Genomic DNA, 14,258 nt, shown 5'->3' with positions numbered 1-14,258 from the left:
GCATAAATTAAAACATTTTAACGTATGTCATCTGTCTGTCGCTATCGCACAGCCGACTGTTTGGATTTCTGAAGGTTCATGAAGATGGCGCCAGAACGAAGGCCTTGTTAATAAAGGTAAGAGCTGAGAGATATCAGCGTTAAAAAAAACTCTTTTGCATTTTTGTCCCTATCTAATAATAACAAACTAATGCGTTAACCGCCCTTCAACAATAAAACAAGGTTTGCGAAAGCCTCTCCACTTTATATAGGGTAGGCTCATTGAGGGTTTTCCTATTATATGTATACTAACTTGAGAAGCAACGGTGCATATGAGCACAGACGTTTGCAAATATTGACCGTGTAATGTGAACGACATGTCTTTTCATTTTTGCGTGTGGTTGCATTAAATTTGGTTACACTTTCCGCATGCCCCTCTCTATATGCTTTGCCTCCCAAGTCTCCAGGCTCTATGCTGTGGGTTTTGTGTTGTGTATGGGTTGAAGTTTTGCTCCGCGTTAAAAATGGCTGCTTCTCTCCAAGATGGCGGGACAGGGAGGAGAGAGAAAAATAGTGAGTGATTGGTAGGGGAGGACAACAAAAAAAACTCAGGCCAATTTCAGCAGTAACTGATCTGAAATCTGCATTGTGCTGTGTGAAAGAAATTTACTTATTAAAGTGCAGAAAAAAGGCACGTTGACGAGATTGTTTATGCGCTTTTAAGAAAAAATACACAATGTGATTCACTCAACCTGTAGCACCAAGCAGTTAAATGTAAAACATAATGAAATGGCTGCTATACCACAGAATGTGTGACATTGCATTAAACATACATATTTTAAGTCGCATATGAATGTATTGGTTGCAATTGCTCAGATGATGGGACCATATTTGTTCCAGGAAAACTTTTGTATAAAATGGATATTTGCAGGAGTCTGGTTATCTGCACCGCAGTATACCCGTTTTAAAAAATAATTTTCTAATTTGATAGTTTTTGTATACGTTGTGAAGTTTATTAATGCTGAATATTTTCGGAATGTCCGATCTCTCCAGTTTTTGATTACATACTTGAAATGTTTCTTTCCGATTAGAATTGCGTCTGTTTTTGTTTTTAATCGGGTGGTGGAGGTAAAAACCTAGTTTACGTAAGTGTTGTAATACTGTCCCCGGCATGTTCCTATCGAGCTATAATGGCTTCCATTGGTTCGATTTTAGATAAATTGTTTTTTTGTTTGTTTTAAATCTTGTTTTGTCCTAGTACGTTTTTGTAACGTCTTGATTCAATAAGACATCACTCATTTCTTAATGTACATTTATTATTTGAAAAGTAAATTGTCAGGATTTTATTCACTCACTGGATAGTGATGTTAAACCCTTTAGAGTGTCACACTAACACATTGCCTTTGTGAGTCTATAAACAAAAAAAAACACAGTTAACTGCCAATGACAGTTGTAGGTGAAAATTGGCAGGTTTGTAGACTGGACACAGTATTAAGGTCTAGTAGAAAGCGTTTAACTGTCTTGTGTAATCAAAATGCTTTTTTGATAGAATTCTGTGACACTCTTTTAATGTGCATCATCCCATTGTGCCCATACCTGACTAGTCTGTTCTCAGGAAATTAAACACCTTCCAGTGTTAAATGTGTTGGATGCAAAACTCCCCATAATGTTTCTCATTTCTGTTATGGGTTGGAAAATAGTAATGAAGTTTCCGTGTGACTTAGTGTGCTTGTCTACTCATACAAATAAGCAAGGTTCCAAGTTTGATATTGAATTTGTGCTAAACATGCTGTTAATCATGGCTGAGGTGGTGATGGGGTGCTACAAATGTTCTTAATGAGGAATGATAAAAATAGCCTACATCTGACTGCTATCCAGTGACACTTGTGTTCTTTGGATGATGGTGAGGATAGGATGGGATTGTATTGTGATGCTCTTACAGTCATTCAGCTGGTTCAGAGGTTCCCCTCCAAGTCTCACACCACCCTGCAGGAGTAAGCCATATGGCGTGTCAAATCTGTTCCGCCATTCAATACGATTGTGGCTGATCGTGGACTTCGACTCCATTTCCCTGCCCATTCCCTGAGAGACCAAAAGTCTGTCTATCCCAGCCTTAAATGTATTCAGCAGTGGAGTGTCGACATCCCTCTGGGGGTAATTCCAAAGATTCACAACCCTTTGAGTGAAGCACTTACTCCTTATTTCAGTCCTAAATGATCGGCCCATTATCCTGGGACTGTGCCCCCCGCGTTTTAGATTTCCTGGTCACTGGAAACAATCTCTGTGTCTAACCTATTGAGCCCCTTCAAAATCTTGTATGTTTCAATGAGATTGCCTCTGAACTCCAGAGAAAATGGGCCCAATTTGCTCAACCTCCCATCATAGGACAGCCCCTGATCCCCAAGACCAATTTAGTGAAGATTTGCTGTACCACCTCCAATGCAAGTGTATCTTTTCTTAAATGCGGAGGCCAAAACTGCGCACATTATTCCAGATGCAGTCTCACCGAAACCGTGTAGAACTGTAGCAAGACTTATTTTTTGTATTCCAATCGTCTTGCAATAAAAGCCAACATGCCATTTGCCTTCCTAATTGCTTGCTGTACCTGTATGTTAACTTTTTGTGTTCCTTGTATGAGCACACCCAAGTCTCTTTAAACATCAACACTTACAAGTTTCTCACCTTTTAAAAAATGTTCAACTCTCCTATTCTTTTGACCACATTGAATAACTTCACACTTCCATACATTATAATCCATCAGCCCACTCGCTTCACCTGCCTGTGTCTCCTTGCAGCCTCTGTCTTCCCCCAGCTTATCTTTCCATCTAGCTTTGTATCATTAGGAAACTTAGATACGTTACTCTATCTCTTCATCCAAGTCATTAATATGGATTGTTAATAGTTGTGGCTCCAACACTGATCCTTGCGGTACTTCACTATTCACCACCTGCCAACTTGAAGAAGTCCCATTTATGCCCACTCTCTGTTTCCTATCTATTAACCAATCTTCTATCCATGCTAATATATTACCTCCAACTCCAAGTGCATTTATCTTGCCTATTAAACTTTTGTGTGGCACCTTATCAAATGCCTTATAGAAATCCAGGTATACTACATCTACTGGTTCACCTTTATCTACCTTACTAGTTACATCTTCAAAAAACTCCAATATATTTATTAAACAGGATTGCCCTTTAGCAAAACCATGTTGACTTGTTCTAATCATGCTATGCTTTTCTTTCTTTGAAATATATTGCTGTTGTTTCATTGTCTCTGAGTTAAAATCCTGAAATTCCCTCCCTAACAGCACTGAGAGTGTACCTTCACTACATGGATTGCAGCAGTTCAAGATGACTTGCCATGATCATCTTGAGGACATTTAGGAATAGGCAGTAAATGCTGACCTTGCTAGTTAACGCCCACATCCCATGAATGAATTAAAAGAAAATAACTTTAGATTTGCACGTGAAGAATAGCATCAAAATGCAGTGTGCATGGAGTCATACTCCCAACAGGGAGTCAATGTCTAGACAGTTGCTAAGAGGATTTAAAAAAAAAATTAAACATATTTTCAGAAAAACAGTTTTACATAATCAACTACATGTGAAAAACATTAATTTATTGCAGTTAAAACACTGCATTTGTTGAGAGTCGATGCACAATGTATTGTGTGTGGCCTATACTTCTTGCAATTGTTGCACTTCTTTCTCTCTGCTTTAACATATCCTTAGCCTAACATTGATCACTGCCATAGGCTATTTAGTGGTGTCAAAATATGCTCCCCCTGGTAGACTAGTCAAATCCGTTGGTGATTTGTCCAATATTTGGAATTTAACAGTAAATGTAAAATTCTAATCTTTGTAAGTGACCTATTGTAAATAGATGTGGCATAATTTATTTATCCATGTTGAGTAGTGCTGTTAGTTTTAACATTATAGCAATATAGCCATGTTTTGATTCAACTTGTGTAGAAGAGACAGTCTAAAGTTGTCATTTTTAATCTTATAGCGGGATTAGATGGATTACTGATGAATACCTATCTGATCTTACCACATATATTTTGTGTTTTTGTAAATTTAAGTTTGTAAAGATTTCAAATACCTTGCACTACTTGCTTGATGCACAATAACATATTAATGGCTTTAACAATATTCATTATTTACTTCATACCATTATTTTGAACGCTTTTATGTTTGCTTAGATTAAGTATTTTCTGAATACTGATTTGTTCACTGGCACGTTTCTTGTGTACTCGTACTTCAGAAATAGCTCTTGTTCCAGGTGCAACTGCCCAATGGCAATTTATCTACAACAGCAAAATTCAGATACTCTGATAGGAATGAAGGGAAATGTTCAAATACAACTTTTATTCTAAGTGGTATTTAAATTTTAGTTGAAAATTTGCAGCTCTTTAATTTTGATTATTAACTGAAAATAAAATTTTGCAATTGGGAGCTCAGCTGATTGCACCTATGCCTTTGAATGAGAAGGTTGCGGGTTCAATCCTGCTACAAAGACTTTAGCATGAAAATCTAGGCTGAAACTCTACTGTGGGGGTGGGCCTTTTAGACATTAAATGAGACGGACGTAAAAGATCCCATGGAAGTATTTTGAAGAGTGGGGTTTGATGGACAATGTTTATCACTGAATTAATTGTTACTATCACATTGCTGTTTGTGGGACCTTGAAATATGCAAATTGACTTTTTATTGGATGTGGGTGTCGCTGGCTGGATCAGCATTTATTGCCCATACCTAATTGCCCTTGAGAAGGTGATGGTGAGCTGCCTTCTTGAACCGCTGCAGTCCATGTAGCATAGGTACACCCATATTGCTGTTTGGATGGGAGTTCCAGGATTTGACCTAGTGACAGTGAAAGAACAGTTATATATTTCCAAGTCAGGATGGTGTGTGGCTTGGAGAGGAACTTGCATGTGGTGGTGTTCCCATGCATCTGCTGACCTTGCCCTTCTAGATGGTAGAGGTCACTGGTTTGGAAGGTGCTGTTGAAGGAGCCTTGGTGAGTTGCTGCACTGCACTTTGTAGATGGCACACACTTGCCAGTGTGTGTCAGTGGTGGATGGGGTGCCAATCAAGCAGGCTGCTTTGTCCTGGTGGTGTCAGGCTTCTTGAGTGCTGTTGGAGCTGCATTCATCCAGGCAAGTGGAGAATGTTCAGACTCTTAACCTGTGCCTTGTAGATGGTAGACAGGCTTTTGGGAGTCAGGAGGTAAGTTACTCGCTGCAGAATTCCCAGCCTCTGACCTGTTCTTGTAGCCACACTATTTATGTGCCCAGTCCAGTTCAGTTTTTGGTAAATGGTAGCCCCCCAAGTGTTGATTGGGGGATTCGGCAGTGGTAATGCTATTGAATGTCGTGGGGAGATGGTTAGTTTCTTTTGTTGGAGATTGTTATTGCCTGGCATTTGTATGGTGTGAATGTTACTTACCACTTACCAGCCCAAGCCTAAATGTTGTCCCGGCCTTATTGCATATGGACACCATCTACTTCAGTATTTGTGGAGTCGCAAATGCTGTTGAACATTGTGTAATCATCAGCGAACATCCCCATTTCTAGTCTAATGATAGAGGGAAGATCATTGATGAAGCAGCTGAAGATAGTTGGGCCTACGACATGAGAAACTCCAGCAGCCATGCTCTGCAACTCATTTAATTGACCTCCAACAACCACAATCATTTTCCTTTGCACTAGTTTTGACTCCAACCAGTGGAGAGGATTCCAGTTGACTTTAGTTTTGCTAGCGCTTCTTGATGCTACACTCGGTTAAATGCTGTTTTGATGTCTCATCTCGCCTCTTGAGTTAAGCTCTTTTGTCCATGGACCAAGGCTGTAATGAGGTCAGGAGCTGTCTCTCTGGCGGAACCCAAACTGAGTATCAGTGAGCATTATTGCTGAGTAAATGCTGCTTGATAGCACTGTCAACAACCTCTTCTATCACTTTGATTGAGAGTAGACTGATGGGGTGGTAATTGGCTGGGTTGAATTTCTCCTCTTTGTGGACAGGACATAGTTGGGCAATTTTCCTTATTGTCAGGTAGATGCCAGTGTTGAGGCTGTACTGGAACAGCTTGGCTGGGGCGTGGCACGTTCTAGAGCACAAATCTTTAGCACTATTGCTGGAATGTTGTCGGGGCCCATAGTGCTTGTATCCAGTGCCTTCAACCATTTTTTGATGTCACATGGAGTGAATCAAATTGGCTGAAGACTGGCATCTGTAATTGAAGAGGAGACTGAGATGGATCACCCATGGGTGCTTCTAACTGATGATGGTTGCAAATGCTTCAGCCTTGCCTTTTGCACTGATTTGCTGGGCTCCCCCATCATTGAGGATGGAGATATTTGTGGATCTGCCTCCTCCTGTTCATTGTTTTAATTGTTCACCACCATTCACGACTGGACCTGGCAGGACTGCAGGGCTTAGATCTGATCCATTGGTGGTGGGATCACTTAGCACATGCTGCTTCCGCTGTTTGGCATGCAAGTAGCCCTTTGCAGCTTCACCAGGGTGACACCTCATTTTTAGGAATGTCTGGTGTTGCCCCTGGCATGCCCACCTACACCATTCATTGCATCAGGGTTGATCCCCCAGCTGGATGGTAATGGCAGAGTGGGGGAATATGCCACACCATGAGATTACAGATTGTGGTTGAATACAGTTCTGCTGCTGATGGCCCACAGTGCCTCATGGATGCACAATTTTGAGTTGCTCGATCTGAGTTGAAATCTATGCCGTTTAGCACGGTGCTAGTGCCACACACACAATGGAGGGTATCCTCGATGGGAAGGCAAGACTTTGTCTCCACAAGGACTGCAGTGGTCACTCCTACCAGTACTATCTTGGGCAGATGCATCTACGACCAGTAGACAAGTGAGGATGAGGTCAGGTAGGTTTTCCCCTCTTGTTGGTTCCCTCACCACCTGTTGCCGATCCAGTCTAGCAGCTATGTCCCTTAGGGCTTGGTTAGTAGTGATGCTACTAAGCCTATCTTGGTGATGGAAATTGGAGTCTCTCCCTGGAGCACATCCTGTGCCCTTGCCACCCTGAATGCTTCTTCTAATTGATTTTCAACAATCAGGTGAGGAGGCGGTGGGTGGGTAGGGTAGATGGTAGTCGGCAGGCAGTTTCCTTGCCCTTGGTCGATTTGATGCCATGGGTCAATGTTGAGGACTCCCAGGACAACTCCCTCTGCACTGTGCCGCCGGTGGGGCAGGACATACCCGGGGATGATGATGTCTGGGACATGAACTGTAAGGTATGATTTGTGAGTATGACTATATCAGGCTGTTGCTTGACTAGTCTGTAGGACAACTCTCCCAATTTTTGCACCAGCCCCCAGATGTCAGTCAGGAGGACTTTGCAGGGCCAGTTTGCTGTTATCGTTTCCGGTGCCTAAATCGATGCCATGCTGTTCATTTCTTTTTCATCGCAATTTGATACAACTGAATGGCTTGCTGGGCCATTTCAGAGTCCAACCACATTACTGTGGATCTGGAGTCCCATGTAGGCCAGATCAGGTAAGTGGTAGATTTCCTTCTCTAAAGGGATATTAGTAAACTAGATATGTTTTTACAACCAATCGACAATGGTTTCATGCTTTTAATTCCAGATTTATTAATTGAATTTAAATTCCAGTTGCCATGGTGGAACTTGAGCCATGTCCCCGGGGCATTAGCTTGGGCCTCTGGATTAGTCCAGTACCACTACCCCACCTCTGCCCTACATTACAGAAGTGACTACACTTCAAAAGTGATTCCTTGGCTGTAAAGTGGGTGGGATGTCTTGAGATTCTGAAAGGCACTATTTAAATGCAAGCATTCCTTTACATTTTTTAATATGAAAAGCCTCTGGTCCTGTTTCATTAAAATTCTTAATTCATGCTACTGGATAATTCAAATGTTCAAGCAGAATTCAACTTTAAAGAGAAATAAATTGTATATTTTTAAAATGTGAGCATTTATTGACCATCCCTAATTGCTTTTGAGAAGGTAGTGGTGATCTGTTGTCTTGAATACAACTGCATGGCTTGCTAGGACATTTGAGGGCATTTAAGAGTCAACCATATTACTGTGCATCTGCAGTCACATGTTGGGCAGACCAGGTAAGAATGGCAAATTTCCTTCCCTAAAGGATATTCATGAGGCAGATGGGTTTTTACAACAATCTGGGAATTTTACCATCACTGATACTAGTTTTTAAAAAATTTTAGATTTAATTAATTAATCCTGTGCCTACTAGTGTATCAAAATTTCCAAGGCTCAGATGTTAGATTCGTTCACTGGCTTTATGGCCATGTTTCCTTTGATACAAGTTCAAGTAGTTTGGAGGTTTTTTGGTGAAAATCGTTCCTGCAGTAGTCTTTCATATATGACTTACTGTGTTGCCATCAAGATTCTGTATTCAAAATAGATTCAATATTTTGAAATAATGGAACATTTTTATGGTAGCATTTGCCAGTGACAAATAGAATGATAAACATAAATACAGCACAGAGATGTCTGGGCCATTTTGGAAATTATACTTTTTGATGTTTAATACGTTTGTGCATGATAAATGTTTGCTATGTATTTGTTCAGTTTTAGGGAATTACATGCGCCTTGTGTTGCATTTTTTTTATCTAGGGAGCTTAAATGGTGACTATAAATGAAGATTATTATGTTGAGTGACAGAATTTTGTTCAAATGACTAATTTCTGGTTATTTAAAGACTTCATTCATAGAGAAAAATTAACCTCACTTGAAGATTGTGGTATATCAGTTTCTGCGTAAACAATTTGCTGGACCAATTCTATTAATTTTAAATCTGGCAGATTACAGTGGAATAGAAATTCTTGTTTTAAAATTCTAGGTGATTGTGAAAGTTAGTTTACATCAATGAAATTGAAATAACTGTATTTCAACGATGCACAAAATTGCATAAAGCAAATGCACATGTTCATTGTGGTAAGAGGGGAGGAGAATTTATATTGTTTATATTCTGAAGCTATTTCTATAGCACCTGGATCTATAAAATTCCAAGCATTGGCTATGTTACAGAAGAAGGTTTGATTGGGAAAACTGCTTTACTAGCCTGTGCTTGGCAACTTGAAATACTGTTCAGCTAGCTGCTTGTCTATATTTTGCCCATTTCTGTTTCATGTGGCAGAATGTATATTGGAACCTGACCTCCTGAAAGCTGTCATGTTTATTGCATGTTGCCTTAAGACTGTAGAAATACAACTTTTATTTCACTCTTCAGAAGTATCATCAGTGAACTTCTAAATATCCTATTTAAAAACTACTGTTTATATATCTATAATAGTTCAGATAGCTTGAAAAATGCCCATATGACATTTATAGTGGTTGGTAAGTAACAAGATGCCAACCACTCTAGTTTTGAAAATAAAGGTGTCTGGGTCTTTTATTGTGTTTAAGTATAAAATTGCATGCTTGAATAAAAGTTACAGTAACATTGAAATGCTCCTTTTATTTTCTTGTTTTGAGTTTTTATGTTAATACTAACAATAGAGTACAAGACAAATTTTGTAAAATATCCTCAATTGGGTTTATCTATTGATTTTGTATTTTTCTGGTTAAAGGTTGAGCGGAAAAAATGGTAATCAAATGTCTAATTTCTAATACACGGTAGTGATGATTTGTTAAAATTTTCCTTTGCATCATTTACTTTGAATTCACTGTCTCTATTGTTGATAGAAGATGAAATCTAATGGAGGATTGTGAGCAACAATCTATAGGCAGTGACTGGAAATGATTTGACAGCCCTTACCATCAGGTTTTTTTTTTGTCAGCTTTATTTAAATAGTTGATATATGGGCAATACTGTCTGTAGATAAATTTTAGAAGTTGAATGAGTGGGTGGCATGAGGAGAGTGGTGGGGGTGGAATGGTATGGGGGGTGGCATGGCTTTGGAGGTGTGAGAATGATGATATGGGAAAGATGAAATAAACATAGAACTTAGGAGGAGTAAGTCATTCATGCTTCTCTACCATTCAGTAAGATCATGGTTCATCTGACTGTGGTCTCAGCTCCACCTTCTTGTCTGTCCCCCATAATCCTTTACTCCCTTGTCTATCAGAAATCTACCTAGCTTAGCCTTGAATTTATTCAAATAACCCAGCCCCCATTGCTATCTGGGGAAGAGAATTCCACAGACTAACAACGCTGAGAGAAACATTTTTCCTCATCTGTCACAAAAGGGAGACTTATTTTTAAACTGTCCCCAGTTCTAGTCTCCCCCACAAGAGAAAACATCCTCTCAGTATCCACCCTATCGAGCTCTCTCAGGATCTTATATGATTCAATAAGATCACCTCTCATTCTTCTAAACTCCAATGGGTATAGGCCTAACCTATTCAACCTTTCTTCATAAGATAAGCCCTTCATCCCTGGGCTCGAATGCAAGGGATGGTGTGGGAGGGGTGGATGTGATGATGGAATTGGTTCAAACACTTGCAGTTAATTTAGCATATTTGAGGATTTCTGCTAGTCTTTCATGTTTCTCTCCTCTGTAACAGAAAGGCCAAACTTAACCATTTCTGCCCTGGCATTGGCAGGATGAAACAGCTTGTGTTTTTCTCCCTTGCAGTGTAGTACACTCTTGATGTGCTTCACCCAATTGAGAATGACATTTGTAACTATATTACATTATATTGAATTAACTGGCACATAGAACTTGTGACTAATTCATGCTCTTTTCCATGCACTAACTGGTTGTTGCATATATTCTTCACAAGTGGAAAGCTATATGATTGTATTACCATATAATACAATATGGCATATGATGATGAGTTCAGGTATCATAATTCATGGGCTGATATAACTCAGCAACTGAGTGGCACTATAAATATACTTTATTAATTGACTTCAAATTACATTAATTTACAGTTTGAAGTTCTATTTTGTTTTTTGTTTTGGACACAGTGCAAGCTTAATTTTCAAAATAGTCAGTTTGACATAATGCAAAGTTCGATAGTGGTGAAAAGGACATGGTATTTGGATGGAATAGGGTCTAGACTGACTCAAGTTTTATTGAAAAGCTTTACTTTCATTGTTTAAATTGTAAAAAAAAAGTCGAGGTAAATCATCTTGGTGTAAAAACATTTTTTGAACCTTTAAGTGGAATGTTTTTCTTTTAGTGTTGTAAAAAAGCTTAAACTCAAAGCAGCAACGTTTCTGTGGATCCTGTCCTGATCCCAGTGCACACCGGGGTTTCCAGCAAGAGCAGGCTGTCACTGTTAAAGTATAAGGAATTTTACAGGAATACCTGTATTTATTTTTTAACTCTAGCAATGGCTTACAGCGTGATTTCCAAACTGAGGTGGTGTACAGGAGTAAGATTGCATGTCTTTCAGGAATAGGGAAGTATCTTGAGCCCTTTGCAGCATCTAAATAATCTGTAAATAATTGCAAATTTTAAAAATAATGACATATAAACCTGGTTTTCAGGGGTTGCAGAAAATATTTTGGATCAAGACTAATTTGATTCTGCTTGCTTTCCTGTATTTCCTGCTGTCTAAATTCTATCAGTGTTTTTGCTTCCTGTACATTTTTCTTTCATGCAAACGTTGATCTTACTGGTGCTTTTTCTCACTATCTTCTGATTTGTTCTTCAGAATATTCTCATTTAATTAAATAATTCTTCCATATATACATTGTGACTATCTCTACATTTGCAAAACAAAATTGGCTGTGAAGTGTGTGAGATCATAAAATCATGAAAATGCTATATAAATGCAAGTTCTTCTCTTTTTACTTCAAATAGATCTTTTTCTTTTCAAATTTTTCTTCTCCTATTTTCTTTATGCATTTAATTCCCCTATTTATATACCTGTAGCTATTTTTTCTTGTTTCCACCATTTACATGTTTATTGAAATGTGTAAACTCAGAATTGTGAAAATCTGGAACGCAACACCTGAAATTGTTGGCGGAAGCTGATTCAATTAATTTTAAAGAGGAAGTTGGACAGTTGCTTGAGGATGAGGAACCTTCAGGGTTGCGGATAAAATATGGGAACGTAGGACTTAGCAGGAATACTCTTAGAGTCAGCACAGGCATGATGAACTGAACTGTCCTTGTCTGTGCTGTTAATTTTTATGAGAAACATCAATAAAATAGATTACTCCTCGAGAAGGAGGAAATAGTTTGCCTGTTTTAGTTATTTTGCATTGACTGTTTTTGGAGCTGGATAATTATTACATAGTATTTCTAACACAAACGGGCCACTCGACCCAACAGGTCCAGTATTTATGCTGCACGCAAGGTGCCTCACACCTAACTTCATCTAATATTATCAACATGCTCCTTCATTCCTATTTCCCTCATGTACATTTCTAGCTTCCCCATAAATGCACCTGTGCCGTTTGCCTCAGCTACTCCATGTGCTAGTGAGTTCCACATTCTCACTGCTCTCTAAAGAAAGTTCTCCTGAATTCCTTATTGGATTTATTACATCTGGGTGGTCCTTTTACCTATTGACCAAGATAATGTTAAAATTATGAATCATAACTTTTTTTTTTAAGTCTTAAGGTTTGGATTTTGGAAATAGGTTTAGGGAAGTTTTCTCCCCAGTAAGCACACTGTAACCTCTAGCCTGGAATGCTTGGGGCCAAGGCATTTCTGGATTTTGGAATTTTTTGGATTTTGATATAATGTTAGAATGCCTAACCACAAGTGTGTGAACTGGATATAAGTATGTAAGTGAAACGTAAAACAGTGATAAAACATCAGAAAGCAGTAATAAACATTGTTTTATTCATCCAAAATCAGTACATTGCATGTTCCCAAAGTACTGTGCTCTTTAACATTTGAAAACACATTTATCAATGAGTACTGATTATGCGTTTGTTCTGAAAAATGGACAGAGGCTTGGATTAGAGGGTGTGTGTGGGGGTGGGATGTGGAGATGGACAGAGCCTGAGTACCATCCTCAAAAAAAACTCGTCGAAACATACCTCTTTGACTGCATCAGTATACTCGAGGCATGCTTGACATAGGCCATTAAAGTAGAGCCTGGAAACGTTCTGTAAATACAGTCAATATGATTTAAGAACCATGGGGGCCATAATGTCAACTCTGTTGCAGTGCCACAAGTGGCAACTCTTGGGCTTGTGTGTGCGCTCAAAAAAATTCCACACAACTGGTGTTTCCGAGAGTTCCGGATTTGAGAGTTTGCACTCTATTTGTATATTAATAATAAAAAATGTAAAAGAAAAGTGAGAGGCAGATGCCACATAGCACCATTGCGAAGGCTGGTTTAGTCATTCCAGCCTCATGCTTTGCAGTATGGATAGCTCTTCTAAAAACTTTTTTCCCTCCCCTTTTCTTCATATTCTTTTCTGATTTCTCTAAGTCTTTGCCTTTTTTCACTCTTCCTTCTTAGTCTTGATTTGTTTTTACTTTTGAGGAGAAGGCATATCAAGTTAATTTTTTTCCCCTGGAATGATTACTTGTAAAGGGGCAGCAAAATCCTTTAAAATGGAGCCCAAGGAATGAGGGAGTGAGTTGCATTATGAAGTTGAGAATCAGCTGTTTCTTGTTAAGAGCTGATTCTGGAGCATTTATTTCTGTTCTTTAAAATATACTTGACCTTTTTGTGCAGGTCAGTTTGGTTGATAGTTGTATATTGGCTTGAGAAAAACAGGAACGGAGAGTTAGGTGACTGTATTATGAGGAATAGGAGCATTTGATGAATCCTTGGTTGTGCATATGATTTTTACGTTGGAGCATAGGTGGGTTGGGTAGTGGATACAGTCAGTGGCTTTGGTGTTGTCCACTAGTGTGCAAGTATATAATTTAAATTGAGAAGATTGGTGAAGCTGTTGGTTGTGGGGGGCAGGAGAAAGAAAGGAAGGAGCAGTTACAAAGCATATGTTTATAGGCAACACAATGATTGTTTGTGTAAACTTCATTTTTTGGAATATATAGTGATTTGGGTGAAGAATGGCATGATGCTGTTGAAGGCAATGGAAAATTGGGCAGCATGTGACATGTTTGGTCATAATAAATGAGAAATGACTATAGAAATGATTGGCCCTGGTTCTGGGAGAGAATTTTAATAAATTAAATGAGTCAGTTATAAAATAACATGTTTATTATTGAATCCAAGCTATGAAAATGTATTAAATATTGTTGGTAATTTAGTTTAAATGTTAATCTTTGTAAATTAATTGCTAGCTCATGAGAAAGCGGTGAGAGGCCTGATGGGTCACAGAGCACAAGGCTAATTATTTGGGCCAGCAGTGCTCAAACTGACTCGTGAACTCT

At 38.9% G+C, this 14,258-nt stretch overlaps 1 protein-coding gene across 4 annotated transcripts in view; it reads left to right on the top strand.

Annotated features, from left to right (window-relative positions):
* The window catches only part of kdm6a (lysine (K)-specific demethylase 6A), a 274,780-nt gene that overhangs the window by 470 nt on the left and 260,052 nt on the right, over nucleotides 1-14,258 (top strand). For all 4 annotated transcript variants that reach the window (XM_078559720.1, XM_078559718.1, XM_078559719.1 and 1 more), the window contains exon 2: nucleotides 53-116. In XM_078559720.1, coding sequence (XP_078415846.1) covers nucleotides 53-116 — 64 coding nt within the window. The remainder of the gene's footprint in view (nucleotides 1-52; nucleotides 117-14,258) is intronic.

This window comes from Cetorhinus maximus, chromosome 16, assembly GCF_964194155.1.
Source record: "Cetorhinus maximus chromosome 16, sCetMax3.hap1.1, whole genome shotgun sequence".
Classification (NCBI taxonomy): Eukaryota; Metazoa; Chordata; class Chondrichthyes; order Lamniformes; family Cetorhinidae; genus Cetorhinus; species Cetorhinus maximus.
Note: the sequence above shows the minus strand (reverse complement) of the source record. Positions and strands in the feature narration are given on the sequence as shown.